This window comes from Nymphaea colorata, chromosome 10, assembly GCF_008831285.2.
Source record: "Nymphaea colorata isolate Beijing-Zhang1983 chromosome 10, ASM883128v2, whole genome shotgun sequence".
NCBI lineage: Eukaryota > Viridiplantae > Streptophyta > Magnoliopsida > Nymphaeales > Nymphaeaceae > Nymphaea > Nymphaea colorata.
In genome coordinates this window covers 11,854,650-11,881,661 of record NC_045147.1, presented here as the reverse complement: position 1 = coordinate 11,881,661, position 27,012 = coordinate 11,854,650, and the positions used below count along the sequence as shown (strand labels likewise).

At 39.7% G+C, this 27,012-nt stretch overlaps 2 protein-coding genes across 6 annotated transcripts; one reads left to right on the top strand and one right to left on the bottom strand.

The window, feature by feature from the left end:
- Positions 1-22,637, top strand: LOC116263108 (nicotinate phosphoribosyltransferase 2-like). Of its 5 annotated transcripts, none has more exons than XM_031642703.2 (16): positions 1-281; positions 1,823-1,988; positions 2,279-2,426; positions 4,798-4,917; positions 5,054-5,188; positions 5,263-5,324; positions 6,754-6,829; positions 7,542-7,643; positions 8,550-8,666; positions 16,083-16,141; positions 18,892-19,066; positions 19,155-19,289; positions 19,365-19,463; positions 20,603-20,711; positions 22,182-22,294; positions 22,376-22,637. In XM_031642703.2, the coding sequence occupies exons 2-16, from the start codon at positions 1,843-1,845 to the stop codon at positions 22,451-22,453; spliced, it is 1,674 nt and encodes a 557-aa protein (XP_031498563.1). In that variant the 5' UTR covers positions 1-281; positions 1,823-1,842; the 3' UTR covers positions 22,454-22,637. The 5 variants fall into 5 exon arrangements, with proteins under 5 accessions (XP_031498563.1, XP_049936158.1, XP_031498562.1 ...); XM_050080201.1 differs by having other exon boundaries at positions 1-518; XM_031642702.2 differs by having other exon boundaries at positions 1-530.
- Positions 22,638-24,312: 1,675 nt separating this feature from the next.
- On the bottom strand, positions 24,313-26,641 carry LOC116263294 (xyloglucan galactosyltransferase XLT2). Its single transcript, XM_031642981.2, has one exon. It carries the CDS (start codon positions 26,218-26,220, stop codon positions 24,697-24,699), a length of 1,524 nt encoding a protein of 507 aa, XP_031498841.1. The 5' UTR covers positions 26,221-26,641; the 3' UTR covers positions 24,313-24,696.
- Positions 26,642-27,012: the final 371 nt, after the last annotated feature.

Below are 27,012 nucleotides of genomic sequence, written 5' to 3'. Positions count from 1 at the left end.
TCTCCTGTTACTTTCTGGATTGTGCTCTCTCTCTTTCTCTCTCTTTCTCTCTCTCTTCTCTCTCTCTCGACTGTCTTGAATGAGGTTCCCACTTGATTGCAAGCAAGGAAAATAGTACAAGCAACGTCTCTGACCCAATGGAAGAAACCTTGTTGGGGTAACGGTGGCCTATGAATCGTTTCGACAGGTGTTCTTGGCGCTTACTTTGACTTCAACTACGAGGGCCATCCCGCGAAGCGGCAGCTGAGGAGGACCAACTTCCAAAAACTCGATAAGACAAAGTCCCCTCTCCCTCTCTCTGTCAATTCCAAAGGCCCCACCACCTTCTTCTTGCCTTCTTTGCCTTTAGACATATGATTATATGAGACGGCGTACTTCTATTAGCTTTAACCATACGTGGTAGTTGTGGATTCCCATTGAACTCTCTCTCTCTCGTTCTCTCTCTCTCTGTTGTTGCGTACGAGGCGATTGGACCTCCTGCAAGATTGCCAGGAAGGATTGGTTCGTACGACTTGACGGTCCTCATCCCCGTAATTTTGAATCTTCATTAGTTGGTTGTTGGAGTTCTTTTACTCTATTTGCTAGATTTGGAGTGTTGGAGTTTATGGTTTGTGTTGCAAGTGTAGTGCGGTTCTTGGGTGCTTTTCTTTTTCATGTGTATTTGTTTTTGACTTGTGATAATTTTTTGGGTCTATGATCTTGATTTTCATGTGTGGAAGGTGAAAAATGGTGACCAAAGTTGACAGAAAGATCAGTAACTTCGGTTCCTGGAAATCGTTTGTTTATGAAAAGGATGTTCGCCATGATTCTAAAACAGAATTCTAATTATAGATCTCATAGAGCAATTCTTGCTACATGCTTGCTAATGAAAGTGAAATAAGACTGTTAGCCATTTCCCTACCGCACGTTAATACACAACATATTGATATGTATATATATTGCAGATAGAAGCAGCTTATCTGGTTAAAGGTGTAATCCATGTCGAATTGAACTTCCCTTTTTCCCAAGCACTACATCCAGTGGAAGAGACTGATTCTTTTTGTAGGCATCCACTTTGTAGCTTAAAAAGTTAAAAGCAATGCCCTCTCTTTCCCTGATGCTAGTTCCCAGATGGAACTGAATCGAGCTCTACTTTGTTTTGGTGCTTTTTGTTGAAGTTGTGTTCGCATGCACTTTTAGATCCACTGAGAACTGGGTTCAGGGAATTTGATGTTTAGGCATTGGTATTTGATCCCAGCTGTTGGAAGATCTCGGCGAGGAGTTATGTGAGGTTAAAGACAACCAAATAATGCGCCTTTGAAATAAGAACTCCAGAGGCATGAAGTCTTGGGTAGGCTTGTACACATAACCTGGGGTCGGAACGGCTCTATGAGCGTGCAACTGAAAATTATATGAGAAAGGCAAAAATTTGTTGTGCTTTTTAGTTTAACTTCTTCCTTAATAAATATTGCGATTAGAGTAGTACTTTTATGAGCTTCTGGTTTCCTTGTTTTCAAGGGATGGAATGAACGGAGAGTGGAATCTGGATTATAATAATGTGAAGGTAGGTAATATTCTGGTGCAAGCATATTAATAGTAGCCCACATAATTCATTTATTTCCTTCTTAAAGCTGCATGAATGGTATGGATTTTGTTACAGATTAGCAAAAGACTCTCTCTCTTTCTCTCTAAACATAAGAACACATGCACCGTGCCTGTGGATGCTTGTTACATTATTTTGATAGCATATTAGTATTGTGAATTCAGGAGTGCAATGGCTAAAAATGTGCATTTGTTAGCACAACAATTTCACATTTACCAAGCACCATTCTAAATTTGACAGGATTGAGAGTGAGCAGCAACATGGATGTTAACAGAGTGACGGCAAAGAGGATGGAGAAGCTTGATGGTCCAACCAATCCGATAGTTTCCCCACTTCTTACAGATCTCTACCAATTTACAATGGCTTATGCTTACTGGAAAGCTGGCAAGCATCTTGAACGGGCTGTGTAAGTAGCTCGCATATTTATCTTCACCATTAGCATTTACAAGTTCTCAGTTGTGAGTTAGGTTTTTTTTTTTTTGTTTTAATTAAGCCTTCTAAGTAGGCATGTAACCCTTATGTATGTAGTGCAAGTATATGTCTCTATTGTATGTTACATTATGGGAGAACATGCTATGAATGCTTAATTCTCAAGGTGTCAAACACTTTCACTAAGAAAGTTCTCTTTTTTCCTTTTCATTCATTTTTTCTTTGTTCTATGCTATGACTGTTGTTTCTTTTTCTGATTTATTGCAGGTTCGATCTATTCTTTCGGAAGAACCCTTTTGGTGGTGAATATACTATCTTTGCTGGATTAGAAGAGTGCATCCGATTTATTGCTAATTTTAGATTGGAGGAGGAGGAGATTGCATTCCTACGGTCTGTCTTGCCTTCCACATGTGATGTGAGTTTTAGAGTGTGCATTATTTGCTCCTTTTACTTAGTCTTATATTGTTTGGTGTGTCCTTTTTCTTTTTTTTCTTTGGTTGCATTGCTCTCTCTCTCTCTCTCTCTTTCTTTCTCTCTGTCTCTCTCTCTCTCTCTTGCCCCTACCCCCACCCCTTTGTGTGAGTGCATATGCACCAATCATGGTGTTGTTAGATGTTGATGTCCACGGTCATTTACGATGCTGGGATGTTCATCATCTTTTTTCTCCTGGCAAATTTGCCAATGCCATGACTTTTTCATGCATCAATGATCAAAGGATGGTTTACTTTACAAACTGACCAAATCAGGTGCTCTTCTAGTAAATGCAGCTTCTGTACGTCAAATGTAAGTTTCTATGTATAGGAACTACTTTTGGCTGTGACCTCAAACAGGCTTATGGTATTAAATTTTCTGATAAAACTTTTACTGTTGACGGCCAAATGGAGGTGCAAGGTTCGTGTCTATTTAATTGAAAGTTTGAAACATACTACATTACTTATATATATGGACTTTTCAATTTAAACAAGTGATAAGGAGGCTATTAGTATCATGTCATATAACTTGACTGAGCTTTTAACCTGGCATAAAGGGCATGTAATGATGAAGGTCACCATATTCGACATTTACTTATCTGCTGTCACAAATATGAGGCCTTTAAAATTACAGCCAAAAGGTAGGTACCGAAATAAAAATTTCAGGAAAAGGGAAAAGAGAAAGCAGTCATATGAAGATGCTTGCAGTTAAGCCACCAGAAATGGAAATCTATGTTAGATGCAGAAAATTGAGATTTAGCATCTGGATATGGTGTTACGAGATTGACTGCAACACTTAAGGCAAACAAGTTTGATGTTGTCAAGCTGGTATAAAGCGAATTGGAGATTCATGAAGTTTCTGGTTTTTAAATTGCAATGTGGGCACTCACCATGACTTCAAGCCTGTTGCAGGTCAACTGGAAGTGTGAATGGGAAAAGAACATGAGAAAGTGATGCTCTCCTTTGAGGAGAATATGCTGGATCGATTGCTTTCTGAGAAGGCTTGGAGATAGACATGTGGTCTTAAGTTTGAAGAATCCTTATCAGAACATAGTCAAAGCACAGAAGAATTTGTTTTGGTTGGAATTACACCAGGTTAGAGTCCATCATTTCCACACTTGAGCTTTTAGGGTTTAAGTCTTGGGTCGGGCCACCTCTCCAACCCCTTCAACAGTAGTATAAATAAAACAATAGGCACATGCACATGCATATATTGTGCCTCCCATGTGTACTTTTTGGTGTCAAAAAAGCTTTTTCTGATAAGTCTAACTGCATAGGTGGATGCATAATGCTTAAAAATGTACAAAAAAGTTCATGATGCCTGGATTAGATTTGTTAGCTGAGAAAGTAATGATTATTAATTCTAAAACCCTTATAACATCCAGTTTGCACATTTAATCTTTATAGATTTTATTATTCTACAAAGTTGGGCATTCTTTATCCATCTATACAGTTGGGATTTCTGAAAGACATCACATCCAATGTTGGAGAGCTGGAAAACAACTACATAAAAGTGAAAAAGGGAGGGAGGGGCAGAGGGGCAGGATATATCTATGTATATATAGTTCATGCAATAAAAAGGCTAGAAAAGTAGGCAGCTGGTAGTGGGAATCGAACACTTATAAGCCCCTCAAGGTTAAGGATTCTCAATTTCATCAGTGCAAGAACTATTCTTGGTCATTTTACATACAGTGATATTGATCTTTATGACTGATGGCATAGATGAGCAAAAAACAAAATATGAGTCTTATATATTGGCAATGAATGGTTGGACCAGCATGAAATATATGTTGATCCTATGCATTCTTCATGTGTGGTTGTGTATGCATGTGTCATATTTGTATCAATCTTTCTTGTTTCTTTCATAACAAATCTCTTAGATTTCCTCTTGGTTCATGTATTTAAAGTATCTTATCACTCCAATGATGTAAATTTATATCACAGTGAAAGCTTTGTTCAATTCTTGTATGCTTTGGTTTCTGTATATTGAAGAAATTAATTTACCCATTCCTAAGAGAGGATGTTCATCTTAGTCGCAGCTTCAAAAACCAAAAAAAGTTATATCTTCTATTTTTTTCTGTTTTATGAGTGTGACTTTCCTGATGCTCTAAATGGCTGGAAGAAAGTTCTACTTCTGGGAAATAATCTTGGTCTGGACTCTGGAGTCTGGACAATTAGAATGTTGCTTATGTTGGGATGAGAATTTTGATATATTCATAAACTTTATATTCATTGAAAATGCAAGCATCTCATATGAAGCCTTTTGTTCTAGCTGGCTAGGTCAACTGTTAAGCTTATCTTTGTGGAATTTGGCAGGCTGGCTTCTTTGATTACCTTGAAGGAGTAGACTGCTCAGATGTGGAAGTGTATGCAATTCCTGAGGGCTCTGCTGTTTTCCCAAAAATACCTTTGTTGAGAGTTGAAGGACCTGTTGCCGTGAGTAACTATTAACAATCATAATGTTTGTTGAGTATAAAGATAAAAGGCAGTTTGCTTTAACATTCTAAATATTGATCAATATGTTCCACTTTAATACACATGATGTTAAAATATGTATCATTCCTTTCCCCAGGTTGTGCAAATCTTAGAAACACCTTTTCTGAACTTAATAAACTATGGATCACTAGTTGCCACAAATGCTGCCAGACATCGCATGGTTGCTGGAAAATCAAAAGGTTTGCTTGAATTTGGACTCCGACGAGCACAGGTGTGCATTTGAAGTTATTTGCAGCTGGGTCACTTTAGTTGCTTTCTTAACATTGCCAGTGCTTGGCTGTGTAGGGGCCTGATGGTGGAATAAGTGCATCAAAATACTGCTATATTGGTGGATTTGATGCCACAAGGTTGTTCAATTCATTTTTTATAATTGCAGATAATGCTTATTGAATTTACTCGTATATTGATATTTATTTTGATAAGATAGTGGATAACCGTTGAAGCATATATTTGTATTTGCTTTGAATCTTGATAAGATTGGGTACTCATTGAAGCCATAGCCTCTTTGTGGCAACTATTCTGATAAATAGATAGCTATCATCGTTGAGAAAATTTTGCACAATCTTATTCCTGCATGCCTGACATATCATATTATATTTCAACTTTTCAAGCACTTCACATGTGCCTTAAAGTTCTATATTGGCTACTCATTGAAGCAATAGCCTCTTTGTGGCAATTATTCTGATAAATAGCTAGCTATTATCATTGAGAAAGTTTTTGCACAATCTTATTCCTGCATGCCTGACATGTCATATTATAGTTCAACTTTTCAAGCACTTCACGTGTGCCTTAAAGTTCCATCTTCTGAGGGACAGGGCATTTCAAGGATTCTGTACAACTATAAAGCTAGGAAAGAAAACATGGTCGACTGTGACCATGTGGGCATGCCTTTATGACTGGAAAATGCCAAACCTAAGGCCTCAGTGTCAAAGCAACACTAACCAACAATCTGATGAGGTAGAAGAATGAAAAACTACTTACCCTTTTGTTTTTTAACGGAAACATGTCCCATATACATTTAGTTCAAGATGGGTAGTTCTCAGAATCAGGGTTATGGTCAACAAGGTCTATGATATTTTGAAAATATTTCAACTTTATTACCAAAAATAGACCCCAAAAGTAATATCTGGAAAATCACAACATTATGATGCAACAGAAAAAGGAAAATCTTATTGATTTCCTGTTAATAAAATAATGTCATGATATTTCCCTTTTTTATTATAGTTTGTGTATATATTTTAATTACATACCTTCCATGTTCATTTATTTTAGGATTTTTAAAAAAAAATTATGGTTGTCAATGTTCTTATAAAGGATCGGTGCAAAATTCATATTCTCATATTTTTTTATCATTCTTTTTTGTTTTTTTATTTTTTTGAATTTTCCAGATTTCCCAAGCTTTTAACAAAAAGAAAAAACTTCCAATGGGAAACTTGCCATGAAATTACCAAAAACAATACTGACAATTAGATCAGTGCCAAGGGATGTTTTCCATACAACAGGTGCTTATGTGCATGCAATACATGACGTGAGAGGTGCAAGCCTTGACTGCAGACCCTTCTGTATGCAATGCATGAGGTTGGGACTACTGCAGTCAAAATATCCTCAGTTCTTGGATGTATGTTGAGCAGATGTCTTTCTTTCCTCACATGTTTCCTCAAATATCCTCAAAATTTTGTTCTTTCATGAAGCAGCACATTCTATTTCCAGGGTGGTCTTTTGCAGTTAGCTTATTGGCTGTGCAGTTCATTTACTTTCTTTCCCATATATTTTCAGTAATATTGCTGCTGGAAAGAAGTTTGGGATACCACTTCGAGGAACACATTCCCATGCATTTGTTAGTTCATTTACGGTAGGCACCTGTACTTGTTTTCTGCAGATTATCGTGTTTGAATGTTGTTATATGCAGTGCTCTCTGGATAAACTGTTTATGTTATTACTTGATATCTAGAAATGGCATGTTGCTTCCTAGGACTAAGATGATACATTAGTAATTTATTATGTTGATCTGTTGTTTCCCTTGTTGTCAATCTAGCTACTAGTCGGCCAGCTAGTTGACCTAGTTGATGACCAATCAAGGAGTCCCAGATCGTCTAAGTCTTATGAGGCACAGTTCATGACCAGTTGACTGATTAGGTAGTTTTTGTTTCTTATGTGCATTTGTTAGTCTCTCTTTTTCCTTTTCGTTAGTCCCTCTCATTCTTTCTCTCACATGCATGTATGTGCATGTGTATGTGTATATATCCATATCTATACATGTATTTGTGTGTGCGTGACTATGTGTATTTGCACAGGCATATCTCACTTAATGTACTACACTAACTAGCTAAATTGGTTACATTGGGTATTACCAACTAGCTAGTTCCTTTAGCCACCTTTATTAGCTAACTCTCTATATACACTCTGAAAAATATGCTGTACGTCATGTGTTCATTCAATTTTGGCAACTTAGGTTACCATCATTGGTGTCATTATTGTTGATGCCACCTTTATTTATTTACATCATGTGTATCTCCTATAAATTCCAGTTGTCACATTAATTTGTTTTTCTGCTTTGTTTTCAGAGCCCGGATGAGATTATAGATAAAGTACTTCCTAGATGTGACAACCCTGATTCCTCTGAGGACTTTGTCAGTTTGGTGCAGTCTTGGCTATGTAAACTGCAGGTTCTTATTGATAGCGTGTATTTTCATTCTCTTCTATGTTCCCTTTGATAGTGTGCCATGGGTGATTATTCTGTTCACACTGCTGTTCTTTCTTCATGGCATCTTTGATATGTTATTCTTGTCTCCTTGCAAATATATGATATTTTTAGTGTCTGTTGTTACTATTTTATCATTGGTTAAATGTGTTCTAAGTAAATTTTGTGAAAATTTATAAATTATCTCATTGAAATATTGAGTACATTCCCACATTCACTTTGCTACCAAATCTAATTTTCACTTTCGTTAATAAATGAGTCGGTATTCATTTTTCTGGTTATTTGTCCTTTTATTTTCGTTCGAGCTTCATGTGAAAGTTGCATGTGATTTGATAAAACAATTCCATTTGATGTCACTCCTAATTATTGCAAGACTTTATTTTCAACCCACAAAAAGTATTATTGTAATTTATGTTGATGTTCTTATTGCTGACCTTCCCATTGTAAATTGATGTTTTAGTTTGTGTACGTCTATATGCCATGTTCTGCATCCAAAATTTTTCAATTGCTCTGCACCTGCATCCACATTGGCACAGGCATCCACGTAACATGAGATTTAAATCACTCAAGAATATAGTAATTGTGAAGATTAAGCCATATTCATGTGCTGCCAGGGAAACTTGATGATCAATAACAGCAGTATAAGTTAGTGAAGTTTTTCTTTATGCATGTAGGAAACAAGAATTATGGCACAGTAACTTTTTCATGACAAACTGGTGCCTACAGCAATAATCTAGCTTGATACATCATGTAATATTTGATGAATCTTTCCCTATATGTGACTCGGAAAAGCATGACATCAAGTTTATATAACAGCTGTTTGCGAATTAATTGACTTCTGTGCTTGATGGTTTGTCTTGTTTGTTACCAGGCAGCTGATTCATTACGTGGTACTTTTAGGGAAACCAATTTGAGTGAGTTAGCAGCTTTTACATCATATGCGCTGGCACTTCCAAGTAGCTTTCTGGCTCTTGTAGACACATATGATGTAAGCTACTTGTTTGATGGTTGCTCCATTGTATTTACTTCTTTTGTTTGGTTTACTTGACTAGGTTAAACCTTGTGATTAAATTTGTGTTGTTTCAATGTGAACGAAATTCCTGTGAAATTTGTGAAAATAGGAAGTCCATTCCTTAGACAACGATCATATAGATACAACTAGGACCTGTCGTACCGGTCTAGAGTTGTTCCCTCATTGATGCAGTGTGTGTGTGTGAAGGGATATCATAAGCTGTTAACCGCTGCTGTTTATCCTCCTATTTGTCTGAGAAAAAAAAGAAAAGAAAGGGGCTGACATGTTTCTCTTCTCCCTTGAAATGTAAAATGAATAGAACTGAAAAGTATACATGTGTATAGAAATGTCTCCATGTATGTGAACTTCTTGAATTTGCTTCAAACAATGTCTGCACTCACTCCAACACAAACACAACGTAGTGGGGAGTTAGTAACTGTTTTATTACAGCTTTAAGCTAGTAAGCAATAGTTTTTTACTGGTATAGATATCCAGGAATTTATGCAGCTATTTATGTTTTGCTTTGCACAGCTGCCTTAAGGTTGTCTCTTCTGATCCTTAGCATAGAGGTTCAAATTTAGGTTGGATCGTTGTCTTTACACAATTTTGTTTTCTTCAAACATATGAACTAATGAAGCAGGAGCAAGGAACAGCACAAGAAGAGAGGTGACAGTAAACTGGGAGAAAAGTATAAGCAAACTAGTAGTCAAACTGGAAGCAGATTATGAAGCGAGCTGGAAATAAATCATGATGCAAACTGGGAATCTGATTAGAATTGAAAATGGAATAGAAAGGGAAAAGCAGTGAGACTATTTGAAATTCCTATCTTTATTGTAAACTGATGAATTTAAGAGAACTAATCTTTTATTAACCTCGAAAGAATCCCTAACTCCTCTTTATATAGACTAGAGGAGAGGGATAAGTTACAAGAAAGTCATTAAAAGAAACATTATTACACAAGTGCCCTCTCAAGCCTAATACTGAGTATAAACACGTCTTAACACTCCCCCTCAAGTTGGAGCGTATATGTCAAACAAGCTCAACTTGGAACAACAACTTTGGAATGGTCCTCTTGCAAGAGCTTTAGTAAAAATATCAGCAGTTTGCCCTGTAGTTGAAATATGGGAGGTACTTACAAACCCCTTTTGAATCATGTCTCTGGTATAGTGACAATCTACTTCAACATGCTTGGTTCTCTCATGGAAAGCAGGATTATTAGCAATAAACAGAGCAGCTTTGTTATCACCTAACAATTGCATAGGAAGAGGCACTTCCACAGTAAGATCCAACATCAGAGATCTAACCCACATAACTTCAGCAGTAGCCTGAGCCATAGCTCTATACTCAGATTCTGCACTTGATCTGGCAACCACTGTCTGCTTCTTACTCTTCCATGTAACCAAGTTGGATCCAATAAACACACAAAACCCAGTAGTGGATTTTCTGTCAAGGTGACATCCCGCATAATCAGCATCAACATACACAGATATAGTGAGAGATGTACCATTTTGAAAGAAGAGTCCCATTCCTGGTGAATTTTTCAGATACCTGAGAATCATCATGGCAGCATCCCAATGGACTTTCTTGGGCTTATCCATAAATTGACTCACTCTGCTGACAGCATAGGCAATATCAGGTCGAGTAACAGTGATATATAGGAGCTTCCCAACAATCCCTCTATATTGTCTAGCATCAACATCTTCAGTATCATCATCATACAAGCGAGTATTGATGTCCATGGGTGTAGAGGCAGGTCGACATCCTAGCATACCTGTCTCTTGCAAGACATCAGTAACGTATTTCCTTTGGCACATGATAAGACCCTTCTGATTTCTGGCAAACTCAATACCTAGGAAATAGCGTAGCTCACCAAGATCCTTGGTGACAAAGTGTCGTCCAAGGACGCCCTTGATGTTGGAAATCCCCTGAATATCATCCCCTGTAACAATGATATCATCAACATAGACAAGAACTATCACTGTACCTGTAGAAGTTTTCTTGACAAAAAGGGAATGATCAGCCGAAGAACGTCTGAAGCCCTCATTCTCAATATTCTCTGATAATTTTTGAAACCAAGCTCGAGGACTTTGTTTCAGACCATAAATTGCCTTTCTCAATCTACACACTTTCTGACACTCCCCCTCAGCAACAAACCCTGGTGGTTGCTGCATGTACACTTCTTCATGTAGGTCACCATACAGAAAGGCATTTTTGACATCAAGCTGTGATAGAGACCAATTCTTGCTGACGGCAACAGCGAGAAGAACCCGTAAAGAAGCATGTCGTGCCACAGGAGAGAAGGTATCATAATAATCAACCCCATAAGTCTGAGTATAGCCTTTTGCAACCAGGCGAGCCTTATATCTCTCAATGCTGCCATCTGCTCTGTATTTAACAGTAAATACCCATCGACAACCAACAATAGCTGCATCAGATGAAGGAGTAACTAGTGTCCAGGTGCCTCTAGACTGAAGGGCATCCATCTCTTCTTGCATAGCTGCGGCCCATTTGGGATCAGAAAGAGCGTCCATGGGAGTCTGTGGAAGAGCTACAGCCGACAGTCCCTTGACAAACTGTCGGTAAGTAGGAGTGAGTCGAGCCATGGACAAATGACCAGAGAGAGGATGCATAGTGCAACTGCGTTTGCCTTTCCTTTGAGCAATAGGCATCTCAAGTTCATTAATATGAGGACCAGTAGCAGGCGCTGGAGAGTCCCCTGTGGCATCATCACATAAAGAATGGTCAGCAGGATTTGTGTGTTCAGGAAGTACGTTGGGCATGCTGGGTGAAGGCACAGTAGCACAGGGGGCAGGTTGAACAGGTTTAGTGCGACGTTGGTAGATAGCCCCAAAACGCGAAGCAACGGGATGTGGATAACTCATGAGAGGTAAAGGAAGGTGGACTTCATCACTAAATTCAGGCACCCTTAATTGAGTTCCATTGGGAGAGAAATAAGAGGTGGACTCAAAAAATGTAACATCAGCACTCACATAATATCGACGAGTAGAAGGATCATAACAACGATATCCCTTTTGAGTGCGGGAATAACCAACAAAGATCGTTTTGATAGCCCGAGGGGATAACTTATCTCTCCCAGGACCAAGCAACTGAACAAAGGCAACACATCCAAAAATACGAGGTGCAACAGAAAACAATTCTCTGTCAGGAAAAAGAACAGAGAAAGGAATAAGATCTCCCAACACGGATGACGGCATGCGATTAATAAGATAGCATGCTGTAAGAACAGCATCTCCCCAATAAGAATGGGGAACATGGCTGTGTATGATAATGGTTCTGGCGACATCAAGAATATGGCGGTGTTTTCTTTCAGCAACCCCGTTTTGTTGAGAGGTATAGGCACAAGAAGTTTGGTGAATGATACCCTTATCCCTGAAAAATTGTTCTAAAGAGGAAGCACAGAACTCAAGAGCATTGTCAGAGCGCACAATCTTGACACAAGTATCAAACTGAGTCAGAATTTCATTGATAAAATTTTTGATTACATGACCCGCTTCAGATTTGTGTTTCATAAGAAAAACCCAACTAACACGACTGTAATCATCAACAGCAACAAGATAATACCGATGACCCTGAAGGTCAGGAGTACGACTCGGGCCCCAAACATCAAAATGAAGTAACTCAAACACAGAGTGGCTACTTCTACTAGACCGCGGAGGAAAGGATGACCGATGGTGTTTGCCTAACTGACAAGACTCACATTGAAAAGACGACTTATGAGACAGCTGAGGGAGAACATGCAGCAGTTTCTGAAACGGGAGATGTCCAAAACGTAAATGCCAAGTATAAGCCGAGGATGAGGACGACCCCGACGAGGTAGATCCAGCAAAGGGAAAGGAATGCACTAGCCTGTAAAGACCTCCCTGTTCACGGCCACTGCCAATCACCCTGCCCGTCAGTATATCCTGAAACACAAGAGAGGAAGAGTCAAATATAGCACGACAATTTAATTCTCTGGTAATCTGACTGATAGAAAGTAGGCTATGGGGGAATTCTGGTGCATGAAGAACGTGCTGCAGCGGCAATGATGAAGTAAGTTGGACCTCTCCATGTCCAACAACTGGTGAATCTTTTCCATCTGCTAGAATAACCGAACGACCCGGTGGAGTAGGGACGTAAGAGGTGAATTGCGTCTTATCCCCACAGAGATGTGTCGATGCACCAGAATCAATAAGCCAATCTGTAGTGTCAGGAGGAGAGCAGACTGTACAGGCAGAATACATACCAGATGAAGAAGCACTCGCAGCGGTAGGAACAGTAGAAGTGGTCGGACCAGGGGCTGCATGGGCGCTGTCGCCAATCAAGTGCCTCAACTGAGAGAGAATGTCATCTACATGCAACTCACTGGAGGAGGCAGTGTGCTGAGGCTTAGGCTGCTCAGGAGAATCAGTAGATACAGTCTGATTTGCAAAAGCTGGACGACCATGTTTCTGCCAACACTTATCCACAGTATGACCAATGCGGTGACAAAACTGACATACAGGGCGCGAAGGGGTATTGCCACGGCCACGGCCCCCTCGTCCTCTGGCAAAAAAGGGTCCACCTCTGCCACGAGTAGCAAGCATAGCAGAAGTGGTATCAGGAACAGTCGATGCAGAGATCGGAATTCTGCTGAGCCTACTGTAAGCCTCATCAATAGGAGGAATCGAGGGACTAGTAAGCATTTGGTTCTTTGCGGATTCATAAACAGAGTCTAAACCAGAAAGAAAGACCCCTACCATAAGCATATCTCTGTATGCCTTTTGTTGTTCACACTTGCATGCGGGAAAGTAGCTATTCAGTCTCTCAAACATGGACTTGAGACTAGAATAATAAGTGTGAAGAGGTCTGCCATCTTGTCGCATCTGATGGATATCATGATGAAGCTGCATAATGCGCGTTTCATTTCTTGCCTGTGAATAAGTGGCAGCAAGGGAATCCCACATATCCTTTGCACTGTCCTTGTGCAAGACTTCATTTGCAATTTCTTGTGAGAGAGTACCAACAATCCATACCATAACCAATGAATTATCTTTAAACCAAGTAGTATATTTTCCTACCTTCTGTACGGGCTCGGGCTCCAATATGAGATGTTCCTTCTCATGGGCGATCAAAGTTCTTTTTACTTGCATGGCCCACATCTCGTAATTACCCCCATCCATTTTGGTGATAATGCTGGAAAATGGGGAACTCTTCATCTCTCCCGACGATACAAAGGAAGAGGTATTAGCGCCACTACTAATTTCAGACATCTTTCAACACAAAGGAGGAAACCGAGCCACGGAATAGGAAGTGCAGGCAAAAGAATACAATCACATATCGAAAGACAACATGAACGCAGGTAGCAGTCCAGAAGTCTGATCGGCGAGAAGAGGCAACAGCAGAGCCGAACGAAGAGAGATACCAGAGACGACGCTGAGAAGAAAATCAGCGTGCAGAACCACGGGCAGAGCAGCGGCGGAACAGCGGCGGAGCAGCGTGCAGTGGAGGAGCAGCGTGCAGAGCAGCGGCGGAGCAGCATGCAGCGGAAAGACACAGAGAGGAAAAAAAAAATAAATCAGCGTTGAGGCGGCGGCGAAGATGACAGGCGAAGATGTACACGCAGCGGCGGCGCATGCGGACGGGCGCAAGCAGACGGGCGCAGGCGGCACAGGCGGAGGCGGCGGCGCAGGCGGACGGGCGGAGGCAGACGGGCGGCGGCGGCGCAGGCGGACGATGGGTAGGGCGACGAGGGGCAGCAGGGATAGGGCGGCAAAGGGAAGGATCAGGCGGCAATGGACAGGGCGGCAATGGACAGGGCGGCAAAGGGCGGCGGCAACTGATGCCGATCAGGCGGCGGCCGGCGCCGCTCAGTCGGCGACAACTCGCTGAGGAGGAGACGGCTGGAGCTCTGATACCATGATGAATTTAAGAGAACTAATCTTTTATTAACCTCGAAAGAATCCCTAACTCCTCTTTATATAGACTAGAGGAGAGGGATAAGTTACAAGAAAGTCATTAAAAGAAACATTATTACACAAGTGCCCTCTCAAGCCTAATACTGAGTATAAACACGTCTTAACATAAACTATCTTTCTTATTGGCTAAAATTTTGAATAAATAGAACATTATAAGAAAATTTGTCAAGTACCAACATTCCCAACTTAGGAATCTTGATCACCATTAAATATTAAAGCCCAAATGGGGGTAAGATAGGAAGCATGCTTCCTCAATGGGAAGTTTTTTTCTTATTTCATGAGAAGCGAGCTTCCCTTTTTTGAAGTGGCACTTATTTAGGTGCTACAGAAGCATCATGCTTCTCACTCCCAAAGCTGGCTTCCTGGAAGCATGTTCCCGATAACACTAATTTAGATAGTTAGGATTTATCTATTTTTGTTGTTTAGGTAGAGTGCACACGTTTATAACCTGAAGGTGCCTTACGCTTACATTTTCTGCAGTCTGGTTCAAGGAAGAGGAACCGGTATGAGGAAAAGGAGGATTTACTGAAGTCTAAATTGCCATACAGCGCACACGTTTATTATTATGGTGTTTGCTAGATCCTTTGTTCTCCCTGATCTGAGATCAAGCATGAAGTGGTGAACCATGAACTATCAAGCATGAAGTGGTGGACCATAAACTATGTCTCAATATCAACTGCACATAGACTATCACTGACATGAAATCAAATAAACAACTGAACATCCTTGAAATGGCAAGGAATTCTTTTTCTTTGTTTGAAATTCTGAACATCAAATAATGCAATTAAAAGATGATAGAGATTATATTTCAATAAACTTGTTCACCATGTTTGCTGTGTTTAACTTTTAACTAGATCAAGAGTACATGCAAACCACTTGAGCCTTCTTATCAAAGGCATAAAAGTGTTATCAATATGCACTTGAGTATACAATCTTATCTCACTGAATATGCTAAACTATTTCATAGACCTCGTGAAGCAATGAACTGTAGGAATGCCCTGTGTGTTCAAATCCGTGCTGCTGTTCTCCCAAAAACTCAATATATATTAAGAACTTAGCTTTATGTCTGGATTAAACTTATGCAAATAAAAGTTTTGTTGACTGCTTCCCATTTCTTATATTTGTGCACCAAAAGTCTGAGAATAACGGCATCGGAACTATCCTTGGAAACTATTACTGAAGCATGGTTATGTTCAGTTGTTCACTGCCTTGTATCCGAAGTATGTGGTTTGAATGACGTTTCTCTTTCAATCCTTTCTTTGCAGTCTCCTTTTCATGTAATGATTTGCGGTTTTTTTTCCTGGAGAATCTTGAGTTTTGCTATCTTAGTTCCTATTGGCTGTCATGCTTAGTCACTCTTTTGGCATCCATCTGTTTATTTTTCCATTTAGGTGTTGCATTTGCTCATCTTTTCCATCTTATTTTCAAACTGTAACAGGTGGTGAGGAGTGGGGTGCCAAATTTTTGTGCAGTTGCCTTAGCCCTGAATGATTTGGGGTATGCTACAGTAATTCTTTTTCACTGAGAAACTCATATGATGTCAACATTAACTGTCTATTTCATTATTTTTTGGATTCCATATCACTATGGAAGTCCAAAATGATAATATATATTGTTGTGTAGAATTACTTTCATTGGGCTGGGAAAGAATGTAAATCCTCCTTCCTATGAGTTGCCTTTTAACGATGCATGCTGTGGTTGATACTGATTATAGCTTCCATTTGAGCTGCAATTATTGCATCCATAACTTTAGTTTCAAGGCTGTCCTTGGATGTCTTTTCCAAAATGTATTTCTTCTCAGAGTGTTGGTTCAAGATCTTGAAAGGATCTAACTTGATAACAAGAAAAGGAAAAGATAGACCTCTGAAAACTTTGCTTGCAAAAATATAAATGGTCAATGAAAAAAATTTTTAAAGGAAAATATACTTATGTAAAAACTAGTCCTTTTTTTTCAAGAATCTTTCAATAACATAAGATGATATTATTGGGTGTATATTTCTTGGTTATATTCTGAAAATGTTGCAATATGCTATAATTATTTTTGTCTTAAAATGCCTAAAGTAACAGGATAGTTTCAACATTTGGAGATATTAGACTATGTCAACAATTGAACTCTCAGGGTTTGTCTCGTGGCAGAAGCTGGTAGATCTGCCTATCCCAGCTTTTCATTCAAAACCAAAAGTTGGTTTTCTAATCAAGGAAAGGCTTTATCGTTTCCTTGTGACAATTCTGTCTTGTCAACTACATGTACTTCAGCTCACCTACATTTTTCTTATTTTGGCCACAGAAAGGATTTCCTTATATACCTAATGTAGAATGTTATAGAAGATTCAAAATATGTTCTCTGAGGCACTGTAGCATCTGATTAATTTGTTCAGTCTCTCAGTTTGAACTGTAGTTGATAAAAAATAGGATCAGTTGGGTAAACTGATATTTTAGTTCATAAATTCATTGTCACAGAGGGTGGAGAGAACACAGTTTTATGCTGTGACCATGTTGTAGGGACAAACCTGGAATAACTTAGTACAACCTTAAGGTGAAAGTGAAACTTTAGGCATAATGTGTTATCTTTGCTTAAGTTGTCACTGGACTTCGTTTGTTTGACTTATTTACACAAAGTCAGTTCATTGTTGGACTTTGTTCATCACCAATCATGGTCCAGTCTCCTGTAAATTTTTCATTCCGTTGTGGTTTAATGAGTGTATAATCTCAAACATCCTGTTTACAATTTTAGAGGCAATCCACTTTACGTTTTTTTTTGTCTTTAGAAAGGAGATCATTTAAATAAAAATGAAATTAATGTTTCTGGTATGAGGTTCGGACTAGACCTTACTTACCTTAACCTGTTAAAGTAATTTAAATCCTGCCCTAAGCAGCCTCTTTCTATATGTATCTTAGTAAATATGTACATTTACTCTCTGAAAAGATAAAGAAAATCCTTGGGCTCTTCTCCTTCCTGAGGTATACTAAACGTTTATAACTTTATAGGAATGTAAATGCTTCAGACTTGGATAATTTAAGTGCATGAAAAGTCAAAGCTAGTTTGAATTTGTTACAGCTAAAAAGATAAAAACCCGAATCTTATATTATATTTTATCTGTTTATATCCCTGAAACCTATTTACTATTTAGTAAGTTATATATATATAAAACTCTAGCTATCCAGAGTCACTCGGCCATCTAGTCAGAGCCGTCCATCTAAGGCTGATGGATGATTGTGAGAAAAGTAGATAGAAAAAGGTATGAACTAATTCTAGATGACAAAAATGTCCATCACATTTTTGTCTTTGTTTTTATCTTAACCGCCTATCATGTTAGATCGGACGGCCTTGATTAGATAGGTGGGTGACTCTAAAAAACCAAAGTAACTATATATATATATATATATATATATATATATATATATATAACTTTATTATTTTCAAATACCCTTATAGGGAAGAGGTCCAAGTAAGTGTTTGGATACTTTTCTCCGTACATATGTATTGTGTGTGGCTTGGTGTATGGGGAGAACTTACACCAAGCCACACACAATAGTATATATATATATATATATATATATATATATATATATATATATATAACTCTATTATTTTCAAATACCCTTATTGGGAAGAGGTCCAAGTAGGTGTTGGGATACTTTTCTCCTGTACATATCTATTGTGTGTGGCTTGGTGTATGGGGATATATATATTATTTCCAAATACCCTTATTGGGAAGAGGTCCAAGTAGGTGTTGGGATACTTTTCTTCCGTACATATGTATTGTGTGTGGCTTGGTGTATGGGAGAGCTTGCTTATGGGGTTGTTTCTTGTATTCTGATCTGTGAGCATTTATAGCAAGCTTTTTTCTTATAATATTTTTTTACCTTAAATAAGACTATTTATTTCACTCTTATTATGTGCTTATTTTCTTTTGGCATGATGGTTTAGGTTTTGCTTCATGACATTATTGTGAAACAATTTTACGGTTCTTTTTTTGTGAGGCATTGTCCATACATAATGTGGTTTTTGCCTCTTCACATTTCAGAATATTCTTCAGTTTTGGTCGGCAAAAAATCTCGTTATCTTCCTGCTGCTAACCAATTCCACATATGTAAAGAGTTTTACTTCACATAGTGAACGACCATAATCCAGATATCATGAACCATTGTTCTTGTTTAGTTTTGTTTTTATTTTCCCAAATCCTACTTTCATTCTAACAAAATTTTACCATTCATCTCATAACTCAGGATCTTTATTGCCACAGGTATAAAGCAAATGGTATTAGGTTAGATTCTGGTGATCTAGCCTATCTGTCTATTCAGGCACGTAAGTTCTTTTGTGCTGTTGAAACGGAGTTTGGAGTCTCCGGTTTTGGGGACATGAAAATTACTGCAAGCAATGACATCAATGAAGAAACATTGGATGCATTGAATAAACAGGTCACATTTCACCATGATGTTTGCTATGAAATATTGCAAAAATTATGTAACATGCTCTTAAGGCTACCATTTATCTTCTCCCTTTTAGGCGCATGAGGTGGATGCATTTGGCATTGGCACGCATCTTGTCACATGCTATGCTCAGCCTGCTCTTGGTTGTGTTTTCAAGTTGGTTGAGATAAATAACCAACCCCGTATCAAACTTTCCGAAGATATCTCCAAGGTTAGTTTATGTTAATCAATTTGATCCTCTTTCTATTACTGACAAGAGTCTAACCTAGTTTCTTTCTTCCTTTAGGTTTCAATACCATGTAAAAAGCAGTGCTATAGATTGTATGGAAGGGAGGGTTATCCTTTGGTAGACATTATGACTGCAGAAAAGGAAGCACCTCCAAAAGTAAGTTACTGTTTTTACTTGTGATATTTATAGCTTATTCCATTGTTTTAATCATATTAAACTTCACTGTTTATCTTGAGAAGCCTGTGTGCCATCCAGCCAATCTTGATCAGTTGTTCTCTTTTGCTGTCATTTTATGTGTGTTTTACATTAGATTTGTTGTTCTGTTAGGATATGTTTGAGCACCTGATACAAGGTGTAATGAGACACCCCATCCTGAGACAATGTGCCACATCGCACCCATTTGTTGTTGGACCGACAGGGTTGCAATGAAAATTGAGAGTGTGATGGAAAGCAGGATGGATAAGCATAGCACTCGCTCATGTGTTTGTTTCAAGTTACACGTTTTTAAAAAAAAAAACACGAAAAAAATGCGATAAATTAAATGGCCATTTAAAACTTAAAAAAACCATGTTTTTTTTTTTTGAAAAAATCGTTAACCGTTTTTTTCGCTTTTTTTTCAAATTTTTTTCAGTTTTTTTAATGCCAAACAGTTTTTCTCTTCATCTTATATTTTTTATTTGTTGCAAATCTACTTATCTTTTGATGTTTGTGTTATTAGTTTCTCACTCATTTTATTTTTCCTTCATTTTTAGTTTTTTAAAAACTTTAAAAATTTACCATATTTTTCCTATTTTTTCCCTTTTTTTCAAGCTCACCATATTATACCCGAGAAAACTCTCGCTGTTTAAAGCTCCAAGATGTTATTTGTGACTAGACTTTCAACCCTATACTACAGCGGCAGAGTGTGTAAAAAGCACTGTGATGAGACTCCTGTCCACTAATTCAAGAACACCCTTATAATGATATCAATACCATGCACATTCCTGCATAAATTTGCATTCCACCAGATAGCAGGGCATGCTTATTCACTGGTTACACTATATTCGATTGCTGCTGCTCTCATGTCTTGTTTCATTGATTATATGATTCTACTTAAGTTATAGTTATACTTTAGTTATTTATGGAATACTTTCTCATCTTAAGAATGGAGTCAAAATATAAACATCCAAACTTAGAAAACACCCAGTCCAGCCTTTTTATGGAATAATTTTATTTGAATCTGGATTGTGGTTTATTTCCAGGCAAAAAAAAAGTCTGTTCATATTCTCTCAACGAGAAGTGTGTTCACTGTGTAGGTAGGTGAACGTATTTTGTGCCGTCATCCATTCAACGAGTCTAAGAGGGCATATGTGGTGCCACAACGAGTTGAGGAACTCCTGAAGTGCTATTGGCCTGGTAAATCAGGTGCATACCCTAACAAATTTAGCCATGTCATTCCTGTTTGAAATTACTCGTTGCCTGGCTGCATCATCACAATTTCTGTCACTGGAACTATTAGTTACTGCTGTGTATTTTTGTATTTAGTGTATAATTAAAACATGCATTGGTTAAATTTTTGCTGGAATAATAGAATTTCTTTTCTTCAGAGAAAAGTGGAAATTGGTGCTTCAGAACTACTTGTTCATCCATTTCTAGTCTCAAACTTAGATTGAACAATCCAGGATGTCATCATCATATAAGGTTCATCTTCTAGATATAAGATTCATAAGAATTTTGAGGAATTGATTCTCGTTGACCCATTTCATTGTTCACACTCAAATGCATTCCATTGTGATTGCTGTTTTTCTGGGTCGTACCCAATTTACTTTTGGTTCTTATTTATTGAGTCAAGTCGGCTTCCCCTTGCTTTCCATTTTACTTAAAAAAACATATGCTTCTTTTAACAGTCACCTGATACTCTGTAGAACCTGTCTGCTGCTCTTAAAGCATGACTGAGATAAATCAAGTAGTTGCTGCTTGAGCATGAATCAAACTTAAACCTCCAAAGGTTTAATGTTGATCCATGTACAAGTTTTGGTTACAAAAACATGATGACCATTAGCTTGTTTACTGGATTAGTGAGAAAAGAATTTTAAACTTTTCTGTTTGTTGAAACTTGAAAGACAGGTATATAGTAAAAGCTGTGACGTAAGATGCTTTCATATGCAAGGACACATACAGTTGCATGTGAACGCAAGTATGGCTACATATATGCATGCACACTATCTGCAGAGCCAAGATTGGCTTGCATGAGCTTAGTTTGTTTACATGTCAATACTGACAATCTATCCCAACCTTTATTGGAAAACTTTCATGCTCAAGTTTTCCCCAGCTGGTTGCAAGGTTAACAAAAGATAGTGATTTTGCAATCTGTCAGAAAAAGCAACATAACTGAGTAACATAAATATCAGAATGATTTGTTTTCACCATCTATTTGATTTTCTCAGCGTTTGTTGATGTTGTCAGAACATCCACATTTGGACAATTTTGCCATCTTTGAAATTTCTGTGGGGAGTGACCTTTAGTATCTCTTTCAGCATGCATGAGCGATGATATTTTGGAGACATTGAGGCTCAAACTTCACGCCAAACTGAAGTTTTTTTTATGATTAAAGAAACATAGGCGCATTTTGCATCACTATGTTTTCTCGTTTCCGAACAAACAATCACTTTACATGCACTATTATATCATGGACACTATTACTCATTAGGAAAGTCCAAATCAAAGCCATGCCTGTATCTACCAATCCGAAAAAACAAGTTATTACCAATCAGAAACAGAATATCTTCCAAGTGAAATGTCTACTTTTACATATGGTTTACATTATTTCCGTGTTTCCTGTTACATCACTCGTGTACTTGTTCTAAAGCTCTGCAAGTTCTCTTTGCTTTGAAGGCAAGCAAAGAGAAGAATTACCTACACTTTCAGAAAGCCGTAAACGATGTATGGAGCAGTTAGATCAAATGCGTCCAGATCATTTGCGGAGGTTGAACCCCACCCCTTACAAGGTCAGACATCCTATAATTTATTTAATATTCTCTGTGACATGCTTGAGGCTTTAGTCAGTAAACTATAGATGCTCTAAACAGGTAAGCGTAAGTGCAGAGCTGTATGACTTCATTCATTTCTTGTGGCTTAACGAGGCCCCCGTTGGTGAGCTGCAATAAGGATCTAGACAGCAGTGGTAAGGCTTAATCAATCATGAAGAACAGGATGAGCAGTTCCATTTAAAAAGACTGAAGAATTTGTTGCTTGTTTATCTATTCGATTTTGAGACCCATTGTTCTCTAGCTGTCGAGTTTCCAGCTGAAACTTAACAATTTATTCCAATTCAAGCTTTTAATATTTTCATGATTTTTTTCAGACCTCTGGGTCGTCAAGCATATTTGTCATTGTTTATATTCTTTGAAGATCTTAATTACCTCAGGATGAACGTGCGTACATATAAATTCTCATTCATGTCTACTACACAGAAAAAGGCACAAAAGCGCTACCCTTTGGAACCGACGAGGAATGGACGCATACCGAAGCATCCAATGGTTGAAGGCTATCTCCTATTATATCATCTACTGTTTTTCACTGCCCATCTCTCTCTTACAGATCCACAATAGGACCCTATTTCATCAAACGAAGGATCTTAGTTCAGTCTTAAGATTCACGCTTGAAATTTTATTTTTTCTCTTTAACACTTAAGGACATCAAAGGGAAGTGGACGGTTTACTCTCGAATTCATTAATGTTAGTTCTTGAAGACCGAATCAGATTAGTGGTAATCAACGCCTCATTGCGGATTCTCAGAATCGAGGGCGGATCTAGCGTGAGACCCACTGCTGATACCTGGCCCCTCAAGCAAATGTCGGGTAGCAAATTCCAAGTGAACCATTGTTCTAAGATAAGTTTATCCTCATATAAATTTTCCAGGGAAACCTCTATGGCCTACACCAAGATGATCATAAAATAAAAATGTTCCCCACGAACCTTTTTTCTTCTTTTTTCTGGGTTCTACTTTGTGCTGCAGGATCGGTCGTCCGTCCATGTTTAACCATGGAGCTTAAGGCCAGGACATTTTCCTGTTTCTTCAATTTGGAAACAACTCGCCCGAGAAACTTGATCTCGATTTTGCTACCAAACACCCGTCTTCAGTGCTGCTGAATTGTCAAAGAGTTTCTGAATTTTCTTACTTTTCCTCTGACCAACGGGTTGTCCTAAATAAAAGGTATTTACAGATCCATATCAAACACTAAAAGGTATGCGTGGGCCTGTTTGGAGAGTAAGGAAGTCATTTATTTTCACATGATGTATCCACATCAAACATTAAAACATATGAATGGACCAGCATGGAGAGCAAGTGGGTCATTCATTTTCATCTGATAAAGGGGAAAAAAACACATATCTAGATGCCCTGTTTAATCCCTCCGCAAATGGAAAACTGTGGGAGAGCTAAACCTGTTACATCAAAAAACTAATTTTAGGAAGCATGTTCAGACGATGAAATGGATGATTTACATTCACAGAAGCTATTTCATATTGTTTACATATTAATGCCGTTCTCTCTCTCTGCATAATAATAAATAGATACTACAATTTCAAGTGTAAGGTCGAGATGTTTATGGAATGAAAGAGCATTATTTTGAAAATTTGTACACAATAATTTACTTGCAACTAATTCCAGCTTTTGACATTGTGCTTTAAAAAATTCTGCATAAAAATTTTATGAGACCAACACGCAAGTTGATGTTCCATGGGTATCCCTTTAAAATGTCACTGATCGTAAAGCTAAGTCGGCAACGTTTTAGATTGCTTGGAACGGCAAAGGGTAAAAAAGCAGGAACACAAATTGCCAATACTCAAATCTCACGTGATGCCTTCGCTCATACTTTTCATCCGACCCGTTTTAAATAAAACAAAGAACCAAATAGAGTCTAGAAACAATTATCAACAAAGCCCATATATATATATATTACATATATGTATATATGTGTGTGTGTGTGGAGAGAGAGAGAAAGAAGAAAGATTACCTCCCAACCTTGAACAACTGCTATAATTTTATTCATTTATTTTCCAACATATAGACAAAGAACTTCCGAACTTGAGAAAAAAGGAAAAACAGTACACGTTTATCTCATCCACAGGGTGATAGAGCACAAAGAAATCTCTGCCTCTCAGCTTGTATACGTTTATCTGCAATTCCGCATCTTGGGAGGGGACCAAGAAAGTAGGATAAAAAATATTAAAATAAGAACGAAATAATTTCCCGTCGCCTGAAGCGGCACCCTCCGGCCTCCCCTGCTCCCAAGGCCCTCACTCTACTATGTATACCATGTATATGCAAATATGTGGAAAAAGTATATTTGGGTAGAGAAGGAGCGAGTAGAAGTGGAACAGTCTTCTTTTATCTCTTCTTTTTTTAATTACCGGTTGATGCTGACCGTTTTCCGTTGGTGAAATCGCCTGAGCACACCGTCGAGAGCGACGTCGAAAGCGTCCATCGACCGGTTGAGCACGTCGCCGGAAGCGGCGTAGATGAGCCGAGGAAGGGTTCCCAGGATCGTCTCCCTCATAGCCCGGACCTTCTCCTGGGACAGACTGTTCAGAACACGTTCGATGGACGTGCCGTTTTTGACGTCGCGCCGGTCGATGAAGACCGAGTAAGACTCCGGGTCCCGCGGGAGGTGCCATGCGTACTGGAAGTAGGCGGTCCTCCGCCAGAAGAAAACCGGAATCGCTCCCGCCACCATACAGTCGAATATGGACCGCCGGGTGAAGCTGTCGCCTCGAGGCTGCAGGCAGAATTGGGACGCCATGAAGAGGCTCAGCGTCGCCGACGTATCGTTTGCACAGTGCGAGATGCGGCAGTCGACAGAACGGCATTTGTTGCCGGCCTCCTGACATTGCCGGAGAAGCACCGCCCGAAAATCGTCCCGGAATGCCGACCGCGTCGCTCCGGCGAAGGAGAATAGCGTCGGGCGGGCGATGGTCCGAACGTGGGAGCGCCACTGCTCGACGTCGGCGTCCTGCCGCGGGTGGAAGGACGTTGGGTAAGGCACGGCGACGTCCATTTCATCCCAAGGGTTTCGCTCGATAAGGAGCCGGGTGACGTTCTCCATCCCGGGCATGTAAAGGAAGCTCCCTCCCCAATCCTCGTCCTTCGATCGCCGGAAATCCCACGTTATCCGGCCCAGCATCAAAAAATGATCCAGTCCGGCGCTCCTCCGCCACCACTCCTGCTCACGGAGCCACTCCAGCAGCATCTGGCAGTGCCGGTCACGTTCCCCTGAGCCCGCCTTCCACAGGTACTTGCCGACAGCCAACCCTCCATAAAACGGAACAAAGAACGCCGTGGCCGTGGCAGGATCCATAGTCCGGCAGGGGTGCTGGAGCATCCGGTTGTGGTATATGAGCTCCGCGGCGAACTGATCGGTGGCGAACCAGGCACCGAAAAGATCCTCGGGCACGGTACCGCCGGAGAGGTTCGCTTTCCGTCCGAATCCACCGTTCTCGAGCATAGTGCAGCGGGAACCCCAGGGGCTCAGATCGTCACAATTCTCAACCAACTCCTTGTTGAAAACCGGCGGCAAGTCGTACACGTAAACCCTACCTGCAGAAAGGCACAATTTAGGAGAAGGCGCAGAAGAAACCTTCGCCAACTCCGTCCCGGTCGTCGTCAACGAAGAAGAGGTAGAATTCGTGGCAGGCGTCTCCAGGAGCACCGGAATTCCACCTGGAGTCAAGGGCGACGCATGGAGAATCGCCGGCACGGGAGAGGAGAAGCAGCCGAAGAGTGTTAGGAGCGCGAATTGGAGAACTAGTAGCCCCGCAACGATGAACCATCTGCGAAGAAGGCAAGCCTGAACGGCGGCAATGGGGCTGCCGTCGGAGGCCTCAGAAGAGGAGAGCTTATGGTAGCGTTTCAAGGGGTGGAGCTCCCCGTCCATGACGAGGGCGGTTCTCCGGCGCAGAATCTACGCGGAAGCCAGAATTCCGGCCGGCCGAGTAGGAATGGCTCCGTCTGTCAGCCGAAGGAGGAGAGTGAAGCAGAAAGCAGCACGGTGCCGCAGGAGTGAGGTCCACGTAGCGGACTCGACGCTTATAATTCCAATCCAGTTTGGAGAACACGTCGCGTCCGGCTGCTTTACCAACGCAGGTCCCTCCCCGCGCTGGCCGACACTTTGTGACGTCACGCCCCCTACCTTTCCACCGAAATTTCAAGTCTGTCCAAGCTTCGGGAAGGTCCGCCGCTAAGAAATTTCCTCGGCGCCCCCCGGCTCTCGGGCATATTATAAATGACGGACTCACTCATTCTTTTCAACAAAGAAGATGCGCTTGGATCAATCCGGATCAAGAATCTCATTCATAGTCTTGAGGATCATGCCTCTCAAGTTTGTTTATGAAAGATGATCCAATTGTATTTGGTAGATTTCTTTTTAATATAATATTTGTAACAATCTGGCCTAGTAGTGCCAGATTACGATCAGACTTTAGTTTGGCAGATCTCAACTAGTAATAATTTCAGTCTATGCTCAAAGAAGAAGTAGGAACTAAGATTTAATCATTTAGCTAACTCCAACAATCTTTAATACAAAACTAAACCTTGATTAGTAAAATGATATCTCTTTCCTTTTTTTTTCCTAATACATCACATCCTTGTCTCAATAAGCCCCAAAGTGAGAAGACCCACTTCTCAAAATCACATGGCTGTGTTCTTGAAAAAGAGAGTAGTGCATTCA

Excerpts from the sequence above, each read along its gene's own strand:
- LOC116263294 (XM_031642981.2), bottom strand. The coding sequence starts at position 26,220 with ATGGACGGGGAGCTCCACCCCTTGAAACGCTACCATAAGCTCTCCTCT.
- LOC116263108 (XM_031642703.2), top strand. The coding sequence starts at position 1,843 with ATGGATGTTAACAGAGTGACGGCAAAGAGGATGGAGAAGCTTGATGGT. Across the intron at positions 16,142-18,891 it reads TTAGCCCTGAATGATTTGGG|GTATAAAGCAAATGGTATTA; the intron begins GTATGCTACAGT and ends TTATTGCCACAG. Across the intron at positions 20,712-22,181 it reads CTATTGGCCTGGTAAATCAG|GCAAGCAAAGAGAAGAATTA; the intron begins GTGCATACCCTA and ends TTTGCTTTGAAG.